The sequence below is a fragment of the Calonectris borealis genome, chromosome 5 (genome assembly GCF_964195595.1).
Source record: "Calonectris borealis chromosome 5, bCalBor7.hap1.2, whole genome shotgun sequence".
In the NCBI taxonomy this organism is placed as follows: Eukaryota; Metazoa; Chordata; class Aves; order Procellariiformes; family Procellariidae; genus Calonectris; species Calonectris borealis.
The window spans coordinates 39589425-39617207 of record NC_134316.1 but is presented as its reverse complement, the minus strand read 5'-3'; the positions used below and the strand labels follow the sequence as shown (position 1 = coordinate 39617207).

The 27783-nt window shown below is 48.5% G+C and overlaps 1 protein-coding gene across 4 annotated transcripts in view; it reads left to right on the top strand.

Annotated features, from left to right (window-relative positions):
* The first annotated feature begins 1336 nt into the window (after positions 1–1336).
* The window catches only part of SLC8A3 (solute carrier family 8 member A3), a 94515-nt gene continuing 68068 nt past the window's right edge, over positions 1337–27783 (top strand). For 3 of the 4 annotated variants that reach the window (XM_075151949.1, XM_075151952.1, XM_075151950.1), the window contains exon 1: positions 1337–3102. In XM_075151949.1, the coding sequence (XP_075008050.1) occupies positions 1337–3102 (1766 nt within the window). The remainder of the gene's footprint in view (positions 3103–27783) is intronic. The other variant, XM_075151951.1, reaches the window with a different exon arrangement.

Here is a 27783-nt window from a genome sequence, read left to right as displayed (position 1 = left end):
TAGGGGAAATGAATCCCAGCCCTACTGATTTGGCAGGACAAACCTCAATGAAAGTTGTGGGAGTTAAGGCTCTTGAACCTTCCAAGTGCTGTAGATAATGCCGCTATTAAGTTTGATGCTTCCTGTGAGATACTTGGCTGTGTCTGGACTCATAAACGTGATTTGTCAGCTAAGCCTGAGACCAAATTCTTCCAGTGGCCTGTTATAAAGGAAGGAGAATAGTGTGATCCGTGACAATGTGAAGGGTTCAGAATCCAATTTTAAGTGGTGCAAGCCCTACAGCGATGTAGTCCATAAGTAATAGAAGACATTATGGGGCAGTGATATGCCCAATGTACGTGATACATCGATCAGTTCCTTTGTTTTTGCATGGTATTTTAGGTTAGAGATTACTTTCATTTTAGAGGATATTTGAAAATACATCAATTTTTTAGGGATGCAGAGGGAATGCTGGTGGGTAGCTGCATTTCGCTCTATCTTCTGGGTTCATGAGCACAGCTCTTTCTAACTGTGGTGGGTTTGTAGGTGTCTGTGACCATTTAAAAGCAGGATTATTGACGTAAAATGTGGTTGTCCAGATCACAATGGAAAGGCTAGTGAAAAATGGCCTTTGGCACTTTGCCGAGCGCATGAGTCCTCTTCCCTATTTCTGGGCTGACATCTTTACCTCCTAATGTGGAGGCCTTGTGCCTCAGAAGCTCAGGGGAGCCCTAGGATCCTTCTGGAGAATCTGCAGCTTTTTAGGAGGGGCTGGCTGTGGGGATGGTTTGGCCGCCAAGGTACTCCGTAATTTGTAACTGAATTATGTCCAACAAATGGACTTCATTTGGAGATTGCTCACTGGCCTTTAATGGTGCTTCTTATGTTGCTAGGGATTCCTCGACTTGTCTTATCCCCCGGGTGGTGAGACAGGGAAGCCTTTAGATTTGGTTTCTTGTGCTGGGTTGAAGTGCTGTGTGCTGGGGAACGCCATGGCATCGGTCGGTGATCGGTGGCAGCTGAGCACTCAGTACTCCTATTGCACATGTTGTAGGTCAAGAGTGGGCTACTATATATATACATTTTTCCTCTGAGTTACTTTTCTAGCAATTGATCTTCATCTGCTGGGCATGTAAATGCTGCAGTTTGTTAGAGTCCCTGCTAAATACCTTCTTCAAAGTGACAGAGAGACAACCCCTGCATCTCTACCAGTACTCTTCAGTGGTGAGATACTGAAGTGCGTTTGGGTAAATGTTGCATCTTCCTTTTCTCTCATGCTTCCCTCCCCCCTCTCTGTTTTGTTTGTTTCAGGTTCTCGGCCTTTTTGGATCTACACAGTGGAAGTTGCATCTTGTGTATGGCGTGGTTAAGCTTGCAGCCTGTCACCTCGGCCTTCCTCCATTTTGGGCTGGTTACTTTTGTGCTGTTTTTGCATGGTTTGCAGGTGGATGCTGGCCTGACGGGAGACTCAACCAGTTCAGTACAAAACAGCTCGTGTTCAGGATCTTTTGACTGCAAGGAAGGTGTTATCCTGCCAATATGGTACCCAGAAAACCCATCCCTTGGGGACAAAATTGCCCGTGTTATCGTATACTTTGTAGCACTGATCTACATGTTCCTTGGAGTCTCCATCATTGCAGATCGTTTCATGGCATCTATAGAGGTCATTACATCACAAGAGAAAGAAATCACGATTAAGAAACCCAATGGAGAGACCACAACGACCACCATTCGGATTTGGAATGAAACTGTTTCCAACTTGACCCTCATGGCTCTGGGCTCCTCTGCTCCTGAGATCCTTCTGTCTCTGATAGAAGTGTGTGGGCATGGATTCATAGCTGGAGACCTGGGACCATCTACAATTGTTGGCAGCGCTGCTTTCAATATGTTTATCATCATTGCCATCTGTGTCTATGTGATCCCTGATGGGGAAACCAGAAAGATAAAACACCTGAGGGTTTTCTTTGTCACAGCTGCATGGAGCATCTTTGCTTACATCTGGTTGTACATGATCCTTGCTGTCTTCTCTCCAGGTGTGGTCCAGGTCTGGGAAGGTCTGCTCACACTCTTCTTCTTTCCACTTTGCGTCCTTCTGGCTTGGATAGCAGACAGACGTCTGCTTTTCTATAAGTATATGCACAAAAAGTACCGTACTGACAAGCACAGGGGCATTATCATAGAATCAGAAGGTGATCACCCTAAGGGAATTGAGATGGATGGCAAGATGATGAACTCCCACTTTCTGGATGGAAATTTAGTGACTGTGGAAGGGAAAGAGGTAGATGAATCTCGCAAAGAGATGATCCGGATCCTTAAGGACCTGAAGCAAAAGCACCCAGAAAAGGACTTGGACCAGCTGGTAGAGATGGCTAACTACTATGCCTTGTCTCATCAGCAAAAGAGCAGAGCCTTTTATCGCATTCAAGCTACCAGAATGATGACGGGAGCTGGCAATATTCTGAAGAAGCATGCAGCTGAGCAAGCCAAGAAGAGCACCAGCTTGCATGAGGTGCGGCCAGATGAGCCTGAGGAATTCATCTCCAAAATTTATTTTGATCCGTGCTCCTACCAGTGTCTTGAGAACTGTGGTGCCGTTCTCCTGACAGTGGTGCGGAAAGGAGGGGATATGTCCAAGACCATCTATGTGGACTATAAAACAGAGGATGGCTCTGCCAATGCTGGTGCTGACTATGAGTTCACAGAGGGGACTGTTGTCTTGAAATCAGGGGAGACCCAGAAGGAGTTCTCAGTGGGAATTATTGATGATGACATCTTTGAGGAAGATGAGCATTTCTTTGTGCGGCTCAGTAACCTCCGTGTGGTGGAGAGTGAGGAACCTCCAGAGCTCAGTAACTCCCCGTACCCAAAGGCCATATTGGCTTCTCCTTGTGTGGCCACAGTGACTATACTGGATGATGACCATGCTGGCATCTTCACATTTGAGTGTGATGTTATACATGTCAGTGAAAGCATTGGTGTGATGGAAGTCAAAGTTCTAAGGACATCAGGTGCTCGGGGTACAGTCATAGTGCCATTTAGGACAGTAGAAGGGACAGCGAAAGGAGGTGGAGAAGACTTTGAAGACACTTACGGGGAGTTGGAGTTTAAGAATGATGAAACTGTGTAAGTACCCCATTCATTTCTGTTCCTGGGTCTAGTTTTGGTGTTTAACCCCACATTTTGCATCCATTACAGGTGAATGCTGACAAGGGACAGGCTCCTTTCTTCAGCTTTCCTTCAGTTTCCCTACTTACCTCTTTCAGGCAAGAACCGACAGCAGGATTTAAGAGCTCAGAGCTCTTGTCCCTTCCCTCTTGGGAATGACAAAGTGAGGCTTAGAAATACTGGAGTGGGGGGGGATAGGAGGAAAATATATCATTCTCTGAGGTTCTGTACTAAAGCTAAGGGTTAATGGAGAGTTAAGGTAGAGAGAGAAGAAAAAGGGTGAGCTTTTATCTGGCTGGGCAAGTATGGGAAAGCCTCTTTTTGAACACCAAACATAGAGCGCACAGGAGTTTATTGCAATCCCTAGACGAAAAGTTTACAACAGTTATTCCCAGGCAAGCAAGAGCTGCTCAATAGACATGGAGCTTTATTTTCACAGGAGCAACAGATCATACCTGTGTCCCTAGGCTGCCTGTGCAACTTGCAGGTCCCTATGGCAGCTAATTCACAGCATAGGCACACCTGCAAGCTGTTCTGCTGGACTTGTGAAATCCTTCCAGCCTTTACGTCCTTATGGTCTACCCATATTCCCCATGTTACCTTCTCTATGATCTCCCTTCGTCTGTTCTTTTACTACCTGTGGTTTTTCCCCTTGTAAAATACCATGGCAATTGGCAATAATGGTCTAAAGCACTGCAGCTCACAGCCTGTCCATGTGGCTCCATGACCCAGTGTTTTCATACAGAGTAAAGAAGGGAAGCAGAATAGTCTGCACCAGTCCTGTTAATTCAGCTCTTTTATTGCGTACGAAGTAGCTGATAGGAAGCTAGGAAGTAATAAAGACCAGAGAGGCGATAATGTCTAATTGCTTTAAGTACCCGCTGTTAACATTAGCAGGGAATGAGAAAAATCCCTCAGCTGAGTAGGGAGAGGGAGGGAGGTGTGAACCTAGTGCTAAAACTCCCTAGTGTTAAGTGCCGAGGTTCCTCTTGTTAACACCTCATCACTTGAGCCATCAAAGGAGAAATTGTGCAGACTTGCAACCGGCATCAGAGAAGGGAAATCTTTGTACCAAGCCTCCCAATACAGTACCCGAAAGGATGTTAATATATTAAATGCTGTGGAGTAGGGATGCCCTAATTCAGTAGCACTTTCTGCCTTAGCCCACTAAACCATTTAGTCCAGCTAATATCTGCAGTCTTGATGCTTGATTATAAGTACGTCTTCTTCCTATTAAAGGAAGAGAAGCTCCTGGTGGCTGGGTTCAGCCACTATCAGAGATGGAAGAGGATCAGCTGTCCTCATCTGGCCTCTTCAGGGAGATGGGCCATGCAGGTTAGTCTCCTTAATTGAGCCGCAAGCTGATTTCTCTAGAGAAAGTGAAGAAGAATGTCAGCTGCGTGGTTATAGTCTCCTGTGAGTAGACTACCTAAAATAGACTGGGTACTACCTTGCTTCAGCCAGGTCTTGACGAGAAGAGACTTTTCTTGCTTGAAAAAGATCCATCAGTGAAAGGCCAGCAGGTTTGGGGTACCAGAGAATAAGCCCATAAGCCATCTTACTCCAAACTGTACCCCCTTTCATCTTCCAGCTGATGGAAGGCTTCTTTTTGTCTTTGAAAAGCGTGACAGAGAGTCAGAGCATACCCACATAGTTGCTTCACTTGGGTTAAAACAAATCACGTTCAGCAGGACCATGTGCATCCTTGTGGGACAGACTCTAATGAAGATGAAGGCAGTCCAGAAAACAAGTATGTGTAGGTTGCTTAACGCTGTGGTTTGTGACCCAGAGAAGATGCCCTAGAGCACAGATGAGACATTTGTGGTGTACTTAAAACTGTGCCCACACCTAATGCATTAATGTGACTTTCACTTCTGCATCAGAAGACTGCTGGGAACAAAGCCTGCTAGCCACAGTGGCTGTGGAGACCATGTGGCTAGCAAAGATTAATTTCTTTTGAAGCTAGAATTAGTGTAGCTGGCTCAACATAGCACTTAATCAAACTAATAAGCCTAACAAGGAGGGAGATCATGTCAGCCAGCAGGCTGCCTTTATTCACTCCCAGGTTTCATTTTAAATCTCCAGGTCTTCCGGGAATGGAGTTTTGGGCTGGAAACATTTGAAGGTAGTTTTCAGTAATCAGCCCTTGGCCTTTAAATTCAGTGAACACACTGAATTTGCTGTACTTTGCCAGCTCTTCTCTGAGGTGCAGGTGGAAGAGCTGTAGAAACCTGGAAGCTGTAATGGGTGGGTTTAATCTTGTCTTCCTTTTTTACTTTCTAAATCTGAATGCAGAAAAATAATTTTGAGCAAATATTTAGGCTGCAAACAAATTTGAGGTGATTCAGGTCTGACTTTGGAGTTCAGACCCATAATGCTAGTATTGCAACAAACACTATCTAGTTTTGGTCAGCCCAGTTTGGGAAGATCGGTGGATAGGGTGTTTGGGGCAGTTTTGCTGACCCAGAGGGCAGCGTATGAGTGACTGGTCATGGTATACTTGGTACGAGGCTGTATGAAGACACTGGGTCACCAGATTGCCAGGGGGTTGCCTGGCTGAACATCTGCTCTGCCTCTTAAATGCCTTGCCACCAAGGGGGATCCACCACGAAGTACTGACGTCCCCCGCGCACTGAAGCAGGGACTGAGCGTCCACAAAGCCCTGGGCAGAACAGAGGGGAAAGCAGGAAGATTAAGATGGTCAGTAGACAATGCTAAGGACGGGGGGTCAGAAAGCAGTGAGAAGTTACCTGCTCCCCACTTCAGCCTACTGATTAGGCCCTCGCTTAGGAAAGGTGAAGCTTGGGCTCTAGTTTCCATGCTGGTGTAGGAGCTGCTCGTGCATGGAGTCCTGCCTACCTCACTGCATCAACCTTGTCATGCTCCTCGTGGAGTCACTTTGAAAAGATTTTTTGACTCATGGAGGAAGGAGATGAATTAACAGCATCTTGCAAACACGTAAGACAGTGCTAAGCTTTGCTGTGGCTATGTATGTATGCTGAGGATCCGCGGAACTGCAGCCACAAAGAAGCACTGATCAGTGTAAAGTGGAGGAGAGTAAAAGCTTCAGTTCACGCTCTCAGCTTGTTCTCTGACACACGAATTTAGAAACTTCAGCTTGCATTCTGCAGCGGCAGGCGATCTGTAAGTAGTCTGTAGGTTGGCATCTGTAAGTGTAGCAATGGTTAGATTAATCTGAGGGGCACTGGATTACACAGCATCCTTGAGATTAAACTATAGGAGAGGTGCTGTCATCTACCAAATCCCCAGGGCCAAGGATAAGCACTTTTCCTGAGAACTAAATAGAGAAGGGGTCTTCAGTTAGTTCATTTTATCTTGTTATATTTATCTCAGGGTTGTTTTTAAGAGGCTTTCCCTAAAATATGTGGGACTAAAAAAAGCTGAGTTGATGCAAATGTTACAGAATGAGAGGGAAATGGATCCTGCCACCGGGTCTTGCTTCTTGCCTCTGTGATTCTTTCTAGACTAACACGGTCAGAGTTTCCTTACTCACGTTTGGGTGGGAGCACGAGAGAAAGCACAAGAAAAGCTGAGATGAGGAGGCTTGAAACAATGCTGTTATTATTGAAATATGGACCCATCCTCTGTGTGCGTATGGGTGCGTATGGGTGCGTATGGGTGCGTATGGGTGTTGGATAGCTATAAATCAAGCCATATAACCTTGAATGCTGTCATCTGTTGAGAAGGGAATTGATCAGGTCTCAAATACTCGATTATGCTCCTCTTTTTCAATACATTTGTTATTTCTGAACTCCTGCTCCAGTGAGGGTCAGATATGACCTAAGCAGCTGAAGCAGAATCCTAGCTCTCTTGTTGACTAAAAGGGAACTCTCAAAAAATCAAGTCCAAAACTTCGTTGGTTTTTTTTTTCTTCCGAAGATGACGAAACACTTTTCTATTAAATGATTTTGTATGGAAATAAATGTTAGGTTCTTGGAGGTATGAAAATGTAGAAGAATGATTGACCCAGCTGCTTTATCATGTCCAAGCAATAAAGAAATCATTAAGAGCCAGCAGCAAAAAGTGAATTGGGTTTTAAAGGATTTTCTTTTTGCATAATAAAGGGAACTCCCAGCAAATCATTAAATTTAATTTAAACTGTCTGTGTTTAAATTGTTTCCTCTGTTTAAAACTGTTTTAAATTCATATGGAAATTTGGTCTAGGTCTTGCTTTAGAAAGTTTAGGAAGCTACACAAGTTACCAGTAATTAATTGATATGCCATCTAGAAAATAAAGTGACAAGTTCTGCTGTGGCCATGTCACTTGCAGCAGCTATACTGAGTTAAAGTTTGGGCCAAGAGATCTACTTTGCTACTTGCTTTTGTTGCTGGTTGCTCGATTACTTGCAGGACCTGAAGGCTGCTAGAGGTGTAGCCCTGAGTCCGTAGTGCTCAGAGTATTGCCTGCGGCTCAGGAAGGAACCAGGTCTTGAGAGATGCTGTGGTATTAAACTGGTATTAAATGGCTTGCAAAGCCTCTTCACAAAGTTAGCATGGCTGAACTTTGGTAACATGTGGAAACCCAGTCTCTTATCTGTGTGTGTCTTAGGCAGAGCTCTCGATAACAGAAGGACTGTCTCCTCCATTCGTACAGAGGCTGCTGCAGACAAACATGTTAAGCCTGCCTCAACAGGCAGTGAGTTGGTTTTTTTTTTTCCCTTTAGGATTTGGGCAGGACGTTGCGTGCAAGTTGCACGTTGCCTCTCCTTGTCTGCTTCTCCCCAGAGAAGCCCCCGGGCTGCTGCGTGCGTGGCTGCGGCTGCTCCACGGAGTCACCGTGAGCCTCGGGCTCTCTCCGAGTGCGTGCCTAGCTCGGCGGGGCGGGACTTCCAAAGTGCTGCCATGACGCTGAGCAGTGGAAAACCACATGCATTTCTTCCTGTTAGGGGTTTGAAGCATTTTCTGGCAGCGGGGCTCATGGGCTGTGCATGTATGTATGCATGTGAAGGCCAGAGCTGGTCCTGTCCGGGTCAAGCTCAGGTTGGTGCTGTGCCCCGAGGCTGGTGGCCAACAACTGCCCCAGGCTACCACCATGCGCTGCTGCTGCTGCCCTCTCTCTGTGTGTTGTGCCTCCCTTGTGTGGTGGGAAGGCCAGTATCCCTTCCTCCTCCTCTTCCTCTCCTGTTCACCAGGATGCAGAGATACCTGGGCCCTAACCCCTTGCTCGTGGTCCTGCCGTGGCGGCTGTTAGCTTCCCCCAGCAGACCTGGTGAAGGTGATAGTGGAGAGAGGTGAATGGTGGTTTTCTGTTTGAAGGACGTCAGACTGAGGTTTGGTGTAATTAATTGTCCTTCCTTTTTGCCATTCAGCGCTTGAGGAAACTGTCAACTTAATTTTTTAATTTGATCACCTACGCAGTCATGGTTGTGGCATTTTGAGGGGAATGCTATTAATGATACTTAGCTCTTTTGCATGGTGTTTTATCAGTAGATCTCACAGCACTCTGCAAAGGAGATCGAGGGACATTATTCCCATTTTGCAAATGAGGGGAAAAATGCAGAGAAAGTGACTTTTTTCCCTCTGGATTACCCAGGAGTTCAGAAGCAAAGACAGGAATAAAACTGATTTCCCTGGATTGCTGGCCTGTGCTCCATCCAGAAGGTCTGTGTACGTCAAGCTTGTAATTTCCCATTACTCGGAACTACAGTGAGTTTATGCAGATTCACTGACCTCTCCCCCAGCTACTGCGAATCAGGTTGGTACAGGTATAGGCAGTAGCTGCAATATCTCACTATTCCCCCAAGCTGTCAACAGTAACTGCGGTTTTGGGTGCTCATTTTCCTAAATTAAATTTTGGTCACATGACATGGAGGTGTGCTGCATCTGCAGACCTTGGTTTATTTCTATCAGCTGTGATGACTCCAATTAATGACTGAGGTCATTACAAAATTATTTTGGTAATCTAGTGTGAACTCTAGTTCAACAGCTCTCGTACACCATGCACCGATCCTAAGGCTCTGGGCTCTGAGGAGAACAGCCCTCAGAAAATTAAGACTAATTAGTGGGACTCCAGGCAATGAGAACTTGTGTGAGGCTGATGGTTTCCTTCCCTCAGGACATGCTTCTTTCCCATTAGAGCCTTCTTGAGATTGAATCCTCCAAACTCTTCTCCAGTTTGTTTCTGTCAGTGGGTAAGCTCCTTCTGGCTTTCTCTTCCTACACCTTCACAGAAATTAGAACTTCTTGGTTCCTGTTTTAATTTGGATTAAGGGAAAACAGTAGCAGCTGTCCTCCAGTTAAAAAAAAACTTTCCCCCGCTATGTTGCCAGTGGTGAAAGGCTGTTGTATTTGCTTCTTGCTGTGAAATTCTTATGTCAGTGTTCTTAACGGTGCCAGTTTCTAATTTAACTGAAGTCCTTTATACACGCACACACCCACGCTCTGGGTTTCTGCTGTAGTCCCGCCGTGAGGTCTAGGTGGTGTGACCTGCAGGGATTAGTGTAAGGTGTCAGGGGACTGTTCTGGAGCGTTTGTAAAATCAGCCTGCAGAAATGTGAGACCGTGGCACCATCCTGGGAAGAAGAGAAGCCCTGAACTGACCTTTACCTTCCCAGATAGTCCTGTTGGCAGGTGTCGGGGGGACATACTTGCTATCTGTCCACGAAGAAGGACAAACAATATCCTTTCTCGGAGACTGTGACGTCTTGTCTATCAAAGGAGGCATTTGTATGAGTTTATGTGACAGCATTAAACAGGGGAGGCCTGGGACCCCAGCTCAAAAGAGAGGCATGTGGTAGAGATCGGCTCTTCAGAGCTGGTGTGTGCTCTGATCTAGCAGAGAAGCCTCTGGGAAGCTCATGGGTTCCTGAAGTAGGAGGCCCTTGGAAAGGATGTTCTGGGAGATATCAGAGAGGGCAGTGATATTCCTAGTTTAGAGCAAACACCGGGAAATTTATCCTGCCAAGTGTCACAACCAAGGTTTGGGTTCAAAAACAAACAACAGACCAGAACTGGTCCAAGATACAAGAAGTCTGCTGTGGCTTGGGTGAGCTTTGCCTCCTTTGCTCACACTGACTCATGCATTACTGTCTGGAGCACCTTTGCAAGCGAGTGGCTTAGACATCACGCCCTTTACACACAGGTTTGCGGAGACACAGGTCATACTTGTTTCCCACCTGTAAGGAGGAGAAGGCACAGTTTGAATGATGCAGCTTCAGGGGATAAGAAGAGATGCTGGTGGCAAGGCTTGATAGACTATGTATCACTCCAAGTACGTGCTCTGTTTTTTTTCACCCACGGTGGGAACATTACTTACAGCATCATTATAATGTGCCTGTGACTTCTAACAGATCAGAGTGCCAGCAAAGTTTCTGAGTTAAACATGGGCTTATCTTTTTCTAAATGAGCTGAGGAGAACAGCAGAGTCTAAAATCTCCCCAGCCAGAGGTCCTCCAGCACGTTTTTGTTGTGGCTAAGCAGAAGCAGCTGATCCTGGTGGAGGGTAGCAGCTGTTCCAAATAAGAGATGATTTACCTGTTGCTAGCAGTGTGGCTTGATTCTTGTTTACCTCATGTCAGGATAAAAGGTGATAAGAGAATTTGCTATGCTAGCTGATAGAAGCACCGGGGACCAGGTTCATCCTCCATTTAGCTTCAGCGAAAACAGCAGATTTAAAGCTGGGAGGAATGTGGACTGGTACATATTTACAGCTGTCTTAGCAGATGGGCTGTTGACAGACAAGGCCCCTCAAGTCTCTGCCTGGGTGCCAGCACGTTTCAGCTGAACCAGTCCTGGTGTTGAGCAGGCCCTGGCTGCTCGGCGGGTCGGGTCTTTTAGGTGGGTTCCACTGGAAGGGCAGCAGGGTGGAATTCTGAACATCAGATAGGACCAGTTCTTCCTGCCAGGGTTTGCAGGACCTGTCCTTAGGAGGCCAATGGAGACATCTGCCGAGCTGCCTCGAAGCCTGAGCAGCCTCAATGGAGTGTGGTACAGCCCCAGGGCTGGACTGCAGCGCCTGGAAGCCCTCCTTTGGACATCAGATCCCTGACAGCCTCCACTATGTCCTGCTGCTCTCCTTCCAGGTGCTGGCGTGGAGTCCTTCCAGGTATAAAGGGCTTGATGCTCTACCCCCTGTGAGCAAAAGCCATGGCTTTGATCTCCTGGTCCTTCCGTTAGATTGTGGAAGATCTCCTTTGGTGTTTTTAGGTGCTGGGGGGGAAAGAGGCTTTTTCTCTCTCCCCCGTTCGCCTCTCCAAACAGAGTTTCCAGGAGTGGTTGCTCCTGCCTGTGCTGCGACTGTTGTGCTGAGTGTGTCATAGATGGTTTTTCTGCTGCTGCGCCTCTTTGGTGCTCTCTGTAAAAGTATGTTGTTAAAGTGAAATGGGGTAGGAATTACCTTTTGTGCCTCTTTTTTTCTTTCCATGAGATAAGCAAGCCAAACGGGTCCGACCCTCATAAAAATCCCCACCTGAGCGCCGTCCTGCTCTGCTTTTATCCTTCAGAGAAAAAAGCATGATAAAGTTATCAATATTTAATGTAGAAATTCTGCTCTGTTTATCTTTGCTTTACCTGTCTTCCCTCCTGGGTTGGTCTCTCCTTTACCTCATCTGCTTGAGATGATCATCTGCTTAATACCGCTATCTCCACCTCCCTTAGTAAAGACAACTGGACCACGGTGCTGTTTAGGAAGGATGTGCCAGGACCAGTGTATTAACTGTGCAAGACTAAATAGGCACTGAGCACTCTGTTTTCTAAGACGTCAGAAATGCTTCTTTATTTTGGGGTGGATTGTGGTTAGCTTTGATAGCTCGCAGTAGTTTTGTCTTTCCGTAGTGGAGTTGGGCAGGGAGAACCTGTGAACTGGCAGTTTTTTCCAGATATGACCTGTTAGCTCACACCACCGGCGGTGGGCAGAGCTGTGAATAACGCAAAATAGCAGCAAACGGACTCTGTACGAGCAATAACTGCTTGCCTAGCAGCTGGGCTGCCAGGGTTTGATCAGCTGTATGCTGCAGAGCAATACCTGAGAGCTGTAGCCGGGTGGAGTGGATCAGATGCCTGGCTACTGCTGGCGTGCCAGGCTGTAGCACCGTGGAAGCGTGAGGAGCTGTGTGTGCTTTATCTCCGTGGTGACCGTGGTGCCTGTCCTATAGGAAGGTTTTCTTTTTCTATAATTAGCAAGTTCTTGGCGTAAGTGTCTTTCTTGCTCTTTTTGCGGCCTGACAAGTGGAGCGGTGCGAGACATAGTCCGTGGGAGTCAGAGCTGATGGCAGCTTCACTAGGTCATTAGACTTTGTGGTGGGCAGCTGGTGCTGGATTTCCCTTGAAGTGACTAAAAAAAAAATGGGCTCTGGGGCCTGATTATCCCATCATTTGTATGGTACAGAGCAGCAAAAAAAGGCATAACAGATGTGACATCTCCCCTGGCTTGACAGTAAGTTGTAGACAGCCGTGTCGGAGCAGGAGAGGAGCAGTGCTGGGTGGTTTCCCTGGTGCACAGCCCCCAGAGGAGAGGGTAAAGGGCGAAGGAGCTTTTGGTGCTGGGAGAACATCCGTATGTGGGCAGGTGGGTTTTTTTCCTTCCCTGAGCTCTGTGGGGAGCAGTAGGTTACACATGTGTCCCTGGGCAGTGCTTCTGGCTGGCCAGGAGCCTGAGGAGGTGAGGTGCCGTGGTGCAGAGGCGGCTACCGGCGGTTTAGGGGTACCGGTCCCCAGTGTGTTGCCCGCAGGCGGGCTGCGCGGGGACAGCAGGGCAGCTGATTTTGCAAGCCGGGTGCTGCAGCTCCCCTGGGAAGATCTGGTTCGCAAGGGAAAACTGCATGAGCCTGGACTAAAACAGAGAGCAAAATGCAAGGGTTGAAGTAGGCCCCTGGGAGCACAGCTTTGGGTGCCCAAGTGGTGGAAGCCTGGCCAGCCTCGGGGGAGCGAGCTGCCTTGCCCGGGGTCGCTCTGGCTGTCTCTGAGGGAGCAGGGTAGCCGTTCACCGCTCTTCACTTGAAGGCAGGACGAACGGATGGGCAGGCTGAGGGGGGAACCTCGCCGGCGTGCGCTGTCATGACTGGAGGCCCTGTTTGGCCTGGCCCTGGGATTATTAATGCCTTGCCTTTGGGGACCGCTTCTCAGCGTCTTTTCTGAGGAGGCTGAGACCTCCCCCATACAAACAGCCTGGCATGTGACACCTCCCGCGGCGCCGTACCTCCTGACCCCGCGCTGGGAAGGGAGCCCAGCAGCCACCCGGGCAGGGGACGGCCGCTGCCCTCGGCCCCTTGCGGTGCAGGGCCGTCCTGGGTGGCAGGCGAGGGAGTTTCACGGGGCTGCGAGCTTGCGGAGGGGAGGCCCGAGGAACAAGTACGCAGCAACAACAAACTTCTGCTAAGGACACCTCCCTTCTGATTTTGGGGGGAGATGATTTTTTTTAAGCGAATTCCCGCATAGAGTAACAGCTCCAGCGGGTACCTCTAATGGAATTAAAGGGTATCTCTGTCTTGTTCTGGGCGGTGAGAGCTTCCTCGAACCACTGCCCAGAATACTTGTGAGACACCCTATAATTCAATTAGAAGTATCCTCCAGGGAGCGTATAATTATATCATATCTATGAAACGTAATGACAGTCCCCTTGTATCACATGGTGAGCAACTCTCTGCTGCTGCCCAGAACCTTTCACCGGTAAGGAACTAATCTGCTTAGCGCAGATTGAACTCGGCGGTGTACAGCACTTACCCAAATGCTTCTGGAAGGAATCCCTGCCAGCGGAATAAACCTGTTAGCAGCATGTGAGCATCGCCGCCCCCATATCCCTCTTCCCAACCTTTGGACCTCTCCGACCAGGGCTGCTCGCCTCCACCCTCGCCATCCTCTCTGACTGGTTTGGTCTCTGAAGCTTCCCGGGAATTTTGAAGGATGGGAGGTTTTCTTTAACCCTTTAAACTTGTCTTTTTGCCCCTTGTTGGGTAGTAATAGCCTGTGATACAGAGTGTGCTGAAGTGATTGAGCTCCACATTAGGCAGTGTCCTACCTTCCTGCTGATACCCTGTTGATACAAGTTGATATGCTCTGGAGAGAGAAATAACGGTAGTGCCAGTTGAAGTGCAGCCATCTCCGGTGTGAACCGCAGCATCACAGCATCTGAAACGGTTTAAGGCTAGAAATGAGGAACACCGAACTTGACCACCGCATAGGGGACTTCCATGGGATACTGCAATTCCAATTCACTCTCACCAGAGGCATCAGCTCAAATCAATCTGCAGAAAACCAGAGAGAGAGGGCAGGGTGGGGCCTTGGAGTGACTTTGAGTACCTAAAGAAATCATGTGGAGGAATTTCCTTCCCCACAGTAGAAGTCAACTGGGAAACAGTGTTGGCTGCCTCGGGATGGAAGGATACCCCTAGTCCGTACAGGTCTGACGATGCACTGCTGAGACTGCACTGCCCCAACCCTCCTGTAGGTCAGCAGCTTCAGACGGTTCTCCCAGAAGGTTTGTCCACCCACACCAGTAATTAGACCCGTCTGCCTGTCACAAGATTGTAGTTGCTGTGAGTACTGTTGTGTTGCTGGCTGTCAGTGTCAAGGTGTCTCTTTGCCCTCAAATCCCAGAGCTCTGAGTGAGCTGGACACCTCTGGAATACAAGATGGAAGCAGGGAAGAGACGTTTGAGAGATGATGGAGGCAGCGGGTGAGTGAGGCTTGCTCCCGTTAGGAGGCAGGAGAACCTTGTGCTGACTTGAAGGCAATGGATCTGAATCCCAATGTGTGTCCTTGACTGGCGTTTTGGGGGGGAATCACCGAAGGTGGAGCAGAGGTGTGTTTAGATGGCCTTGTTCTTTCCTTGGGTACAATTACACAGGGAATCACTGGCCAGCAGGGCCCTGGTGGGGGTATGTCCAGGGCTTGAAGGAGCTAGCTGTGAATTGCTAAGTACTCTGGAGGAAGGCAGATAGAGAACAAGGTGATTGTAAAGAGAAAAAGAAATGCGTGAGGGTTACTTGCTGAGAACCACGGGGCTCGGTCTTCTCCCCTAACGTGGGGCTGGGGCTTGGTTCCTTGTTGCAAGGCCAGTACTTCAACCAGGACTCAGTGGGGATGTCTTGGAGGTGGATTGAAATGTATCTCCTAGTTCCTCCTGCACTAACTGGTAGGAGAAGAAACTTTCAGCCTTGCTGAGGCAAGCCAAGGGAAGGAGGAGCCATTTTCTGCTTCCTGCACTTTCCCTGCTGCTGTGTCTACTCTGCCTGTGTTCCCCCCAAACCCCCAAAAAATCCACAGCACCTTGGAGCCTACCTCCTCCCACTACCTATTTCCAGTGAATGCTTCAGGTCACACTGGGAAGCCATCTGATCTTTTTCAGGCAGCACTGCCTTTAACTGAGTATGACTTGGAGTGAAGAGAGAAGCAGTATTCTTCCCCATGCACATCTTCTCCTTCCTTCTTGGCATTTAGGTATCTGTAATGACAATCCCCAACTCCAAACATTACAGCAAAGCAAGAGATTTGGCGTGAAAGAAAATGTTGAACCACCATGTAAATCCTGGTGGCTCTCAAGCACCATATCCTTGTCTAGAACGGGAGAGAGACTTGGGCAAACAGTTGTGGCGGGCTCTTCCCTGGCTGCGTTAGGGTTGTGTTTGCACCACAGCTCTGGAGTAACTCTCACTGCTCAGCTGCATTTGCACAAGGAAATCGTTGTGGAGTAACACCTTTTCTGTTTTCTGTTCCTAGGGAAACCCCTTTTACCAGCTGGCTTGTGCTTTGTTTGGCCTTAGAAACAGTTCCATGCTTTTTCTCTAACAAGGTGGTGGGACCCAAGGTTGTCTGACCTCCTGTAGACGAGTGTGGAGGGTACCTGAGGAATATTGAGGTAATATTATTTGGTTAACTCAGGCAGTTTTTTGTATCAATTAAAGGTATTTTATGTTTGTATTTCTTCTTTCATACGGAGGGATTCCAAATTGCTCAAACTGGGCCGGAGGATCATTTTATTTACCAAGCAAAAGCCAGTGCCTGCAGGCAGGCTGTGTTTGGCAGCCTGCAGCGGTGGTACCATGGGCAGGGGGTGGTCAGGGTGAGAGAGTGCCCGGGTCGGGCAGGTTTGGGGCTGGCACGGTCGGCAGCAGCGTGCCCGTCCCACGAGGAGGGGTGTGCTGCTCTTGGGGAGCGTGCAGTGACCGAGGTGTGAGCGCCTGGGCGCTGAGCATCCTTCAGTGCTGGATGGGTGATGAGAGAGAGAGTTTGTGTGGTGCTCGGTTGAAAACACAGACTCTGGAGAGCAGGGCAGTCGGCATGTCTGGGGTGCAGGGACTCAAAATCATGCTTTTCTTCAGGAAAAAACATGTGTGCTGCTGTGGAAGTCACAGCCTGCTTCCCACACAGCCACCAAGAAGCACCAGGCGCTGGGACAAAGCCTGCCTGGGGTGGCCTGTCCAGGGTCGCTTCTGAGATGCTTCAGTCGCTGTGCCCAGGCGGGAAATAGAGAGAGGTTGGTGGGCTTTACGTCGTGCGGTGGCACTGCTGCCCCCGCCACCCTGGGTTCCCGCAGCTCTCTCTGAGGAGCCTGCTTGGATCTGAATGTCAGCTATTGCTGTGAGGCTCCTGCAGGGATGTGGTGTTTCACCAGAGCCCTGCTATTTAAAACATCAACCACTTGCTAACCCCGTAGCAGCTGAGGAAACATTGATCTGTTTTAACCTGTTTGCAACAACTGGGCACGCCGTCCCCTCTCTCTGTCACATGCATACCACGTATGTTGTGGGCAGGAGGTGATGCCACTGTCTCCTCCACTCATGCTGCCCGTACTGTCCCCAGTAAGGACCTGCTCCCAGACCCTGGTGAGTACCTCTGTGAATTGTGGAGACTGAAGACCCATCCATAAAGGTGGCAAGGTCCTGCTCACAGCCTGCTCATTAGCTGACATCAGAGTGTGTGACGTGGGTACGTGCCCATCTCAACTTCTGCAATAAGCCCTTAGGCACCCAAGCCTCTCTCCAGAGACTGTTGTGGTCCTTTAGCAACTTTAAATTGCTTTTAGCCTTGACCAGCCTAAGAACCTACAAGGAGAAGCTTTTTTACAGCAAAGGACAACCAACTTGTAGTGGATATATGTTAGACTATGCTATTTGTAGGTGCAGGAAGGTGGCTGGGAAGAGTCAGCATGAGTTTACCATAGCAGATCATGCCTGACTAACCTCATTGCTTTCTGTGATGAAATGCCTGAGTGGTGGCCACGGAGAGAGCGGTGGGTGTCATTTACCTTGGCTTTTAGTTTTTGTTGTGTTCTCCCATAGCATCGTTATAGCCAGACTAGGGAGATATGGCCTTGATAGGTGACTACAAGATGGATTAAAAAGCTGTCCGGTCTGTCAGGCTGAAAAGGTAGTGTCAGTGCTTTGAAGTTTAACAGGTAGCCAGTTCCTAGTCACAACCTTGAGGAGTCAACATAAGGCCTGAACAGTTCAGCATCTTCACCCACGCCAGGGATGGTGGGGTGACATGCAGCCCTGCCCCATGGAGACCATGGTCCAAGGGGAAGGTTGGTACACTGGAGTGTGGGTTGCTGGCCGGAGGGGCCTCGGCGTGCAGCAGAAATGGGCCAACAGGGGCCTCGGGAAGCTGGGCAAGAGAAATGTGGGTCTGGTGCCTGGCATGGGGTCAGCCATCGCCCAGGTGCGGGCTGGGGGCCAGCTTGGCTGGGAGTGGCTCTGCAGGGAAGGAGCTCAGGGAAAAACTGCTCGGTACGTGCAGTTTAAACCAAATCAGGATTGAAGTGGTGCATTGATTTATCGGTGATGTATAATTAACCAGCAATCAGTGAACTATATAAGGAGAATCAATATCAGCAACACAGTGGAGAAACCACAGTGCTGGACACCTATGCAATGCTGATGTTCAACTACAAATTTCTAAGCACCCTTCTGTAACTGATCCCCAGAAGTTATGCTCATGCACACAGTTATGTGCCCCCCTGGTGTTCCTGTCTCAGTGGCTGTTGCTGCCCAGGGTGGGCCCCGTGAGACCCCACAGACCTGGCGGTCCCTGTGGATGTGAGTCAGCAGCATAGCACGTCTTAGATAGTAGCCCAATAAGTCACTGCTATTGACTTGGGATTTTGCAGGCAGTGGCAGAGGTTTATTCCCTGTAAAAGATGCAAGCAGCTCTGGCTCTCACTGGGATGTCAAGGGAAGGTCTCCCCGAGCTGCCCACCTTCTCCCCTGCTCTGGGGGATGTCCAGGCAAAGCTGGTGAGCTAGAATTTCCCACCCAATGTCCGTTTTGTGCCTTTTTCCCATCTGAAACAGGCGAGTGCTCTTAGATGCTGACCAGCTGAGGTGTTGATTACTAGACACGTAGCAGAGCTCCCGGGGAGAGCACAGCCCTGTGGTAGCAGCTTAAATCCCAGTCCGGCAAGTGTCCTCCTTGCTGAACCCCCTGGGCGGCGTTGGAGGATGTCCCTTTGCAGGATGGCTATGTGTCATAGGTGTGAAACTGGCTGGGGCCCAGCAGCGGTGACCCCAGCGCAAGTTTCTCTTCCAGACACTGGCATTGTAGCAGATTTGGCAGAAAGGGAGAAAAAGCAGGAGGAACATTCTAGAAATAATAGTAAATAAAAAAAAAAGTGCTAGTGATAAGGAGGGAAGAAGCACCATGTTCTTGAGATGTCAGAAATCATGTATTTCATGTGGAGTAACACAACAGCCAGCCTGGCTGTCTTTCAACCCTGATGTCTGGTTGAATTTTTTCTTCTTTTTTCTGTTAACATTCAATTTTAAATAGAGTAGTCCTCTGAGGGCCTGAGCTCAAGCCTCTTTCCTGTGATAGAAAGACTCCAGCAGTTAGAGCAGGCGGAGGGAGTTGTGTTAACCATCTCTTTGCTGGTATTTGCTGTTTTGTTGGCAAAGTTATTTCCATGTCATTTGGACTTGATCGGTTGAAAGAGCAGGAGCCGTGCAGTCATGGCAGCTTATTTAAAGCTTCCCTTCTCAGGCAGCCCGGGTGTCTCTAGATGGCCATGTGCCATGAGGACATGTCAGTAAATAGCCATGAAATTGGGCTGTTTACATGAGGTTTTAACCAAAGTCTGCCAGGACTGGAGTGCAAGTAAGCACTGAAATATTTAAATCCCCTGTGGAGTGGAAGGACTTTCCTTTCCTAGCTGAGAGGGTGTAGAGATTTCCCAGGCCCAGTAGAGGAATGTGTGAGATACTCTTTGGGAACCTCAATTTTTTTGGTGGTGTTTCTTTGTGAAAAATGGAATAAAATGGCAGTTTAGACCCCTTTGGCTGCACAGCGTTTTTGTTTCTTGCAGTAAGTTGGAAGTAGAACAGGAAGCAATGAGAAGATGCAGTAAACGGTAATCGCTGCCATTAGGGGCCCTTCCTGCAATTATTCCTGCTCTCCCTGGGTTTCAGTGGGAGCAGGAATTTGGCTCTTCCATTGGCTTTCTTGGCCTGGATGGAGATTGGGAAGTTTTCTTGCAAGTCTTACAGCTGCGGCTACGTACTTCAGTCACCAGAGGGGTTAAATCTCAGTGATCAGGGTTGGAAATGTGGCATCTGAGGTTAGATCTAGAATCCCATTTTGCTGGTGCACTGATAACAGGATCTTATCAGCCTGCCACTCTTATTTGATTACCAACACTGCTACTGCAGAAACTGAGAGGGAGAGATGGGAAGTGGCTATTGATTGGCAATCAATAGGGACAGAGGTGCTTTCATCAGCCCCAGGGAAGGTGGCATGTTCAACTGCTAATCGCAGCCTGCAAATCCCAGAGGGGATGCTCTGGGTACTGGGTATCAGCATGGCAGCTTGTTGTGCTATCGGACCAATGCTAGAAGAGATCAATCTTGAAATTGGTGCTTTTGGCCCTGGCCCTGTGTAAGCTGTGCCATCCTGTGACAGAGCCACCCACGCTCCAGCCTAAGGTTAGCAGCATTGACTGAATTCATCAAACATGCCCGGGGAGGATGGAGAACAACTGGGTATTGTACAGTGGGGCTCACTGCCCTCACTGTTTGAATACTGATTCTTCATAAAACAATAGGGGCTTGTGAAGTTGGGAATAGGACCAAGCTTCCATTTTTCTTGAAAGAAGCCAGATGGAGTTTCGTATTCTTTTTTCTCTCTCTTTTTCTCTGCGTATACTCTTACATGCATCTTTTACCTCCTTTCCTTCTCTAGCCCTCCTTCATTTCTCAATTCGCTTGTGTTTTCGCCTCCAAGTGCACCTCTGCTTCATATGCTTTAAAAGTCCTTGGAGAAAGGAGCCAGGATTGGCAAGTAATGCCAATATAAGAAAAGCTGAGGAACATCATACATAATATTGGTGTCACCTCCAGTAAGTGAGTTTTAGGAGATTAGAAAGGGCAGGCTCTCATACAGCCCCTTGTATTCAGCACGCTGTGGTGGATACAGACTAGGGTGCAGATGGTCCCTAAGTTCCTGGTGACTGGAAGCTGGAATACGGAGGAGAGACCATCACCTTCCCTTCTGCTCTTTCCTGAATTAGACTTGATGCTGGGAGGTCCAAGCTACCTCCTCCCATCGCTACTTAGCCGTGCAGAGCACGGAGTGCTGCACCCCGACGCAGGACCATTAGTGGCAAATTGGGACATTGCCGGGCCCAGCTAAATGGTGTTTAATGCTCAGTACACGTAAGCAGGACAGACATTTGATGGCACTTTTGGCATCAGGCAGAGAACATAGCTTTGTTCTGCACAAGTGGTTGCTGAACTGTGTTCAGCCATGGGAACTGCACGAAACAGAGACTTTTGGACACAGCTAAGTTTCCAATATAGATGTTCATGAATACCATGTGTTACAGCCCTTCCTGCTTTGCTTCTCCTTAGCCTTCCTTTCCACTGTTAGGATTACGTTCTTTCTGTAGTAAACCGCGTGGAGCTGAGCGTGGGTACGCCGAGCCCCGATAACCCACGCCTGCACAGGCTGCCTGGGCAGGGTGCTCGCTCAGGGGATCTGCAGGGTGCACCTCTGTCCCGGGCCCTCCTGAGCGCAGCTGCCCGGGGCGAGCGTGTGGCACATACAGTGGAGGGTGTTTTTGTGTGAAATCCTTCCCTGGGATGGAGAGCCGCCTTTCTTCTCTTGCATTCTCCATTTAAACCCAAGAGAGGCTATTTTAAAAAAATCTCGTTAAGAGAATGTTCCATTTGCATGATTAAGTCCTAGAAGTCAATAATGCCAAGCAGAACATGAATTCTGCCCCCAGTGTGTATAGTTATAAAATGATATTTCATTACACAATTACAAACTGTTTATCTGACAATCAAATGTACACTCAGTGTCTTCTACACGCAGAGCTTCATATGTGAAACACCTTGTTGGATTTTTGCTGTCCACTGTACTCTCACCAATTTAATTATCTTGATCCTGCTATGTGCAGCTGAATTGACTTATGCCTAATTCTCTCGTAATTTCTGCCGAAATGGTATACATCAGAAGATGCTCCCTTCTCACAGAGAAAGTTATGCTGGTGCAAAGCAGGTAGGATAAAACAAGGACTTTGTCCCTCATGGAAGAGTGTTCAGCCCTTCTCAATTTGTGGCACCTTCAAAATATTCTAGGGGGGGACATATGAGCCCCTTTAGAAACACCTGACTTTGGTTTATAGTGTATAGCGATCTCGTTTTTCGCAATAACCTTTCATGAATCCCTCAGGAGCAGTCCGCAGTCTGCCGTCAAAATGGCAGGCTGAAAGCTGCTGCTTTAAGCCTTTTAGGCAAAAATTCCCTTCCAAGTGAATGGCTGTGTATTATGCCATTCACTGTCCATTAGCACTCCGCTTTGGAGGGTGAAACAGTTAACTTCACAGCTATTTTAGCTGCAAAACTTAGGTGGCCTAAATATGCCTCCAGCGGTTCTCTCTTATTATGTGCTGTTATATTTAATTTCTAGTATGTTGTGTAAGAGCAGTGTACTAAACTCTTCTCTCCTGAATGACACTGAGAAGTTCTGTCTGTAATGCATAAAGAGATTTGCTGTACTGAGAGGTATTGCACTTACCGATATGATGTGGCGTTGTGGTATTTAAATGACGAGACGTGGTTATGTCGTTGATGCCTGCACCGTGTATAAAGAGAAAGAATTACGTTTGGGTAAGCATCTCTGTCATGCCATGGGACAAAATTAATTCTGCCATCATAACGTTCTCCTTGATATTGCCCCTTAATTTGGTTGATGTAGTACATGTGCCAGAACGCTGCTGAGCTAAGACCGCAACCTCAAGCATCACTTTCTGTAACAAAATCAAATCATGCTTTTTAGTGGGGATCTTTTTTTTTTTTTTTTTTTAAATGGCCGAGTACAAGCATCTTTCTCTTGATTTACTATTGCAATCAAGAAACAAGCGCTTGTCTTAGCGCAACAAAATAATAAAATAACATCCAAATGATAGCGATAGGCTGGCATGTAGAAATGTTCTCTGCTGACCAGAGCTGGCAGGGTAGAGCGTGGCTGCAGTGGTTCGTAGCTATTTAAACACCCTGTAGCTGTGTCGGTGGCAACTTGGTTTGGAGTGGTTGAGTCCAGGCTATGGCCATGCTGCTCTCCAGGAAGCTCATGGTGGCTATGGCCTCTGCGTGAGGATGGACGTGAAGTTTCTGGTAGTTGTTACAATATTTGGTGCTTAGCATAGAGATGAAGATATGCCCAGAAACTGTGGGGAAACTTGAAAAAGGAACAAAACCGGAGCGCGGTGCCACTGGTGTCTGAGTTGGTGGCCGTGCACTGAGCACAGTCAGACTGGAGTCTCTCAAAACCACGCTGGGCCAGCTGTATTTTTATTGACTGAGGGATTGCCTGCAGACGTTAGTTAAAGTCTGTTAAATCCTTGTGCGGATGATCTCATTCCCGGGGCCTTACTCTAGCCTAATTGCCTTTGCAGGAAGATTAAGCTAAACTGAACTGAGGTCATGTTGCTTCAGAGCGTGAGCGTCCACACAGGGCTTTCTCATGCCTTAACTTCCCACTCCTAATTAATTCAGCTTAATTTTCTGGAGCGTCCCCAGGCACATGAGCTCTTCCCAGTGTTGCCGGATTGCAGTTTACTTATGTGATGTCTGGAGCACACGTCCTTCCTCCTGCTAAGCCTGGAAGTTGGGGGAAGCAGACAGGCCGCAGTAAGTCTACAGTCCTCAAAGAAACCAGCAAACACCACTGTGAATCGCCGTGTGGGACTGTGCTGTCGTACCGGGGCACCCAGGAGAACCCCCGAGCTCTGGCAACAGCAGAGCTTCTTGGCAGTGAGTCGCAGCTTGGGTTTCAGCCTGACATGGGTCTGTTGTGCTGTGCTCCCAGCAACTGCCAGGGCAAAATCCACCTTTGCTGACAAAAAGGGAAATCAGACCTTTACTATGTCTCTGTTCGCCACAACCGAGAAGGCTAGTATTAGACCAGATAAAATTTCTGTTGGGATTTTTTCCCATTTTGGCCATGCTTAACAGCCTTATACGGTGCAGCTCTAAGGGGAATAGTTTAGGAAGTGGCTCTGCTCGGTTACTAGCAGTCCCTGTGGCAAAACAGTGGTGAAAGGGGGTGTGAGGGCACCTAGTCTAGCCCAGGACCAAGGTTCCCGATTTAGCATAAAGGCTGTGCAGTGGTGGTTTGACTGGCCAGACTTGGTGAGCTGGGAGTGCTCACAGAGCAGCTGAGGCAGCTGCAAGCAGGAAAATTGTTTAAAAATCTGTTGCTAACATGCCTGTGGCTACTGCAGACCTGCCTGGCTGGTTCCCTTTTCCAACCATTGCTTTGTAGCACCTAAGATGGGGATAGCTGGCTTCTTCTCCTGGACCTGCCTCTGGTTTGCTGTGCAGCCGTTGGGAAGCCACATCACTGCTCTGTGCCTCAGTTTCCCCACATGCAAAATGGGGGTAATGTAGCAGCCGTTACCTCTTCTAGTGCTGCATTACCATGGAAAGTCTCTTGCCCTGGGTCTTGGCCCTGGTCACTGTTTGTTGCACTGCTCTGTTCCAGGGAGGCCCAGAACGGAGCATCTCTGCCCTAATAAGGGACATGTAGGAAGAGTCAGAGTGATTTTTGAAGAAGACTGAAACCGAGTCAGAAGAGACCGCTGCCTTAGCAGCCTGCCCAGCTGCAGGTAGGGTTGAAGCTGAAGGCATCTGTCCTGCATTGGGTGCCAGTATGGCAGGGCACTGGCTTCAGCAGAGCTCTGTGTAGGATCAGGTCTTTAGACATATCCAGTGGCATGGGCTGAGATCAGGAGATGCAGAATCCAAAATTCATTTAAGGTGGGGCATCTTCAGTGTCATGGTCCACACTAGACTGAGCATCTCTTCCTTCTGGGGACCAAATAGGTTTTTCAAGTACATTCATCGAGCTACACATTAGCTCACAGCTTAGCATCTTTCAGTAGTAATGCAGAAAACTATCCCTTGGCGTTAGACTGAATGAGTGAAATCACCTGCTGCATTACACCCCTGGGTCTAATATATTTATTTATGTGTTAAGCACAGAAGAACATTTTCTTTCAGATGGAAGGAAAGATCTTTTAAATTTTACTTTTAGGGCATTGCCAGCTTAGCAATCTCCATACTGTATTTCTTAAAGAAAGAAATGTTTGAACAACTATCTAAATGTTCCTACTTGTGTTATAAATCTCACTGTGTGTAATTAAAACAGATAACTTTTGAAATCTGAGCTACTTCTCATCACTTGCATGAGGTCATGTGCTACTGTGAGGACCTGTACTTTCTCCACTCTCCTGGTATGGATACTGCCTAGCTTGGACATGTCCGCAGGCAGGAGGTGTCTCTTGATAACTGGAGTAAAGTTAATGGGCTTGTTCGAAGAGGTAAGGGGAGAAGAATAGTCTTTTCCTCAGACGGAGGCTTGATCGATAGGAGCATTTCTTTGCTGAAGGACTGCATTTGTGCTTGGTTTAAAATAGACAGCTGGACAGAGTAAGCAGGGACTAATGTGGCAACTCGAAGCCTTGTGAAAATCCCTGTGGGCTTTGGTATGAATTTGCTCCTGGCAGAGAGGGGTCCCGCTCCAGCCTGCTGGAGAGGGCACAGCCCCTGAGATCTGCCCCTTCCCCATCAGGTGCCAGTGCTGGAAGAGCGGTGGGGAATGGTGCCCGGGCTCCTCCAGGCTTGGTGGCTGGCTCTCCCACCGTGGTGCTGGGGTGCTGCTAGAGGTGGACTTGGTGGCTATGGGAGAGCTGCCAACATGATGTTGACTACGTGGCATTGTGTACTTCCCTAGCTGGGCTGTCCACAGAGCCACGGGGGACATGATGGATACAGGACTTAATCGTCCTTTCTCCTTCTCCACCAACTTTGCAGCTTTAATGTTATCCAAGGGCCAGTCTCTCTGTGTGAATCGCCTCTGTTCGCGCAGCTTACCCAGCATGGGTAAGCTATTCTGGTCTTCCACAAACAGGTTAGCTGTGGAAAAATAGACTGGGATGCCTTCTGGCTCGTCTATCAGCACCGGGCTTTCCTGCGTAATTACAAGGCCTTTATTACTGGGGAAGACAGACGAGACCTTGTCTGACTCTCATCCTAGGCTGTGCTTGCAGAAGTGGCAGTTAATAAACAAATAAATAAAAATAGTAATCCTTTGACTTGGAAGGGTGAGCCTATTTCATATGGGAACCATTGGGGGGAAAAACCCCAAACCAAAAACCCAGCAGCAACAACAAAAAACAAATGACAGAGTCCGCCTAACACTAACCACGCTCTGGGGAGCTAAATATGTCTCCCTCTAACATTCACAGCATCTAATTAGCAAAGTCAGGCAGTCAGAAGAAGACCACCAGCCATCTCTGAGGTAGACACGTGTGACTTCCTGGCAGGGTTTGCAAGGTCACCCCTCTTCTGTCTCTCCCACCCCCAAAACTGGCATAGCGGGGAGCATCTGCCATCCATTTCCCCCTGCCAGGGAGTGACAGGAAAGGTGCACTGGGAAGATGAGAAGCATGACTGATGGCAGCATATCTGCCATCTGAATTATTGCCTCTTGCGTGGGGAGCGGAGATTTGCTTTTGGGATGCTGGACTTTAAATCATCCATCTCTTTCTTTTAAAGGTGAACTGAAGAGCTTTGCACGGGGGAAAGAATTAACCAATTATTTAAGAGCACAGTAAGCTTTGAGCACAGATGCATTTACTTATTGAAAATGAGGACTGAAAATCACTTCCTCCTTTATTTATTCTCTATTTTTGGTAGTTGCTTTTGTCTAGTCAACAGTACCAAGTAAATCAGTGTTGGAAGGGGTTACTGTATTTTAGTGCTGTGCTTTCCAAAGCACCCTGTGTTCCCTCCTGTTCTCTTGAAATGCAGCGGTCCTGGAGTGAAGCTGCTGTTGTATCTTGAGATCTTTGAGATGGGACAGGGGCTGCTCAACACAACCCCGGTGTAGACCCTTAGGCCCACTTTATCTAGAGTCATTGAGGAGGTACTGGTTGGTTACGTGCAGGCATAAACCCTGTTGCTGTATTGCCAGAAAATGCAGGTGTGAATGCACATCTGTATCTGGGGCAAGATTTGGGGTACGGAAAGCTTTTAACTGAGATTTTCTTGTTGCCTTACCATGTGGAAATCCAGGCTTGAGTTAAAAGTAATTTCAGGATAACTGGTGGCTAATCTCAGGGAACATCTGTTTCTGTGGGTGTGAAAATCCCAAGCACCAAAAGGACTCTTAAAGTATCTGAGCCCCAGTGCGATGTCCCGCCGTGGAGCCGCCCGGTCTGGGTCGGGAGGCAGCAGGGCAGGGACCCGACTGCAGGCAGGGAGGGAGCCTGCCCTACAGCATCTGTAAGAGCAGCAACTTTGCTCCTCAGTGGCACTTTCTAGCATCCCTTACAGATTTAACACTCTGTTTTGCAGGTGAAACTAAGGCAAGGAGGCAGTTTTGTGAGGTTAAACCATGACGCTCTGCGGAGGGGAAAATGAGACCTCCAGGCACTCCAGGGCTTTTCTCTGCTACAAACCCCTCCCTCCTTCTTCCACCTGAAGGAACGCATTTTCTCTTTCTTTCTTTCTTTCTTAGGCTCAAAGGGTTTCTCTCCTTTCTCTTTAAATGCAAAACCACAGCCCTTGCACGTGACATCTGTCCAGGGAGAAGGTTGGTGGGTGCCAGCCTGGCCACGAGGAGCCAATCTGGGTGCTGAGGATGACGGAGATCTGGGTGGGGAGTGCGTTTCCCAGGGCATTTCAGGCTGCCTGTGGGTAGGTCCCAGCGCGGGAGCATGTGGACTTGCAGGGGCTTTGTGAAGGGAGGCAAGGAGCTGCAAGCCCTGGATGGTGCCTGTCCCGAGCCAGGGAGACCTGATCTCATGTCCTGTCTACTGAGGGCCTTGGTAAGGGATCCCAGGGCCTGGGAAGGAGTGACTGGAGTTTGGTTTTATTGACTGTCCCTCCTGCCAAGTATGAGCAGAGGTGAGCAAAAGGCTCCTGCAGAGGAGTTTCCGTATTATCTCTGCCTGCAGCAGCGCAAGGCACATGGTGACATGGGAACTGTGCAGCCCCTCAGAGCCACCCTGCCCCGGGAGAGTGGGCAGTGCTGTGCGATGGGTGAAGTTCTGGGACCAGAGGAATGGTTATCACTGTGGCCTGGGCCTGAGATGCAGTGATGGGAGTAGGAGGGTGGAAGCGCTCTTGGGCAGCTACGTCCCAACTCCCCTGCTTGAGCATCTCCCGTCCCATCTGGTTGCTCT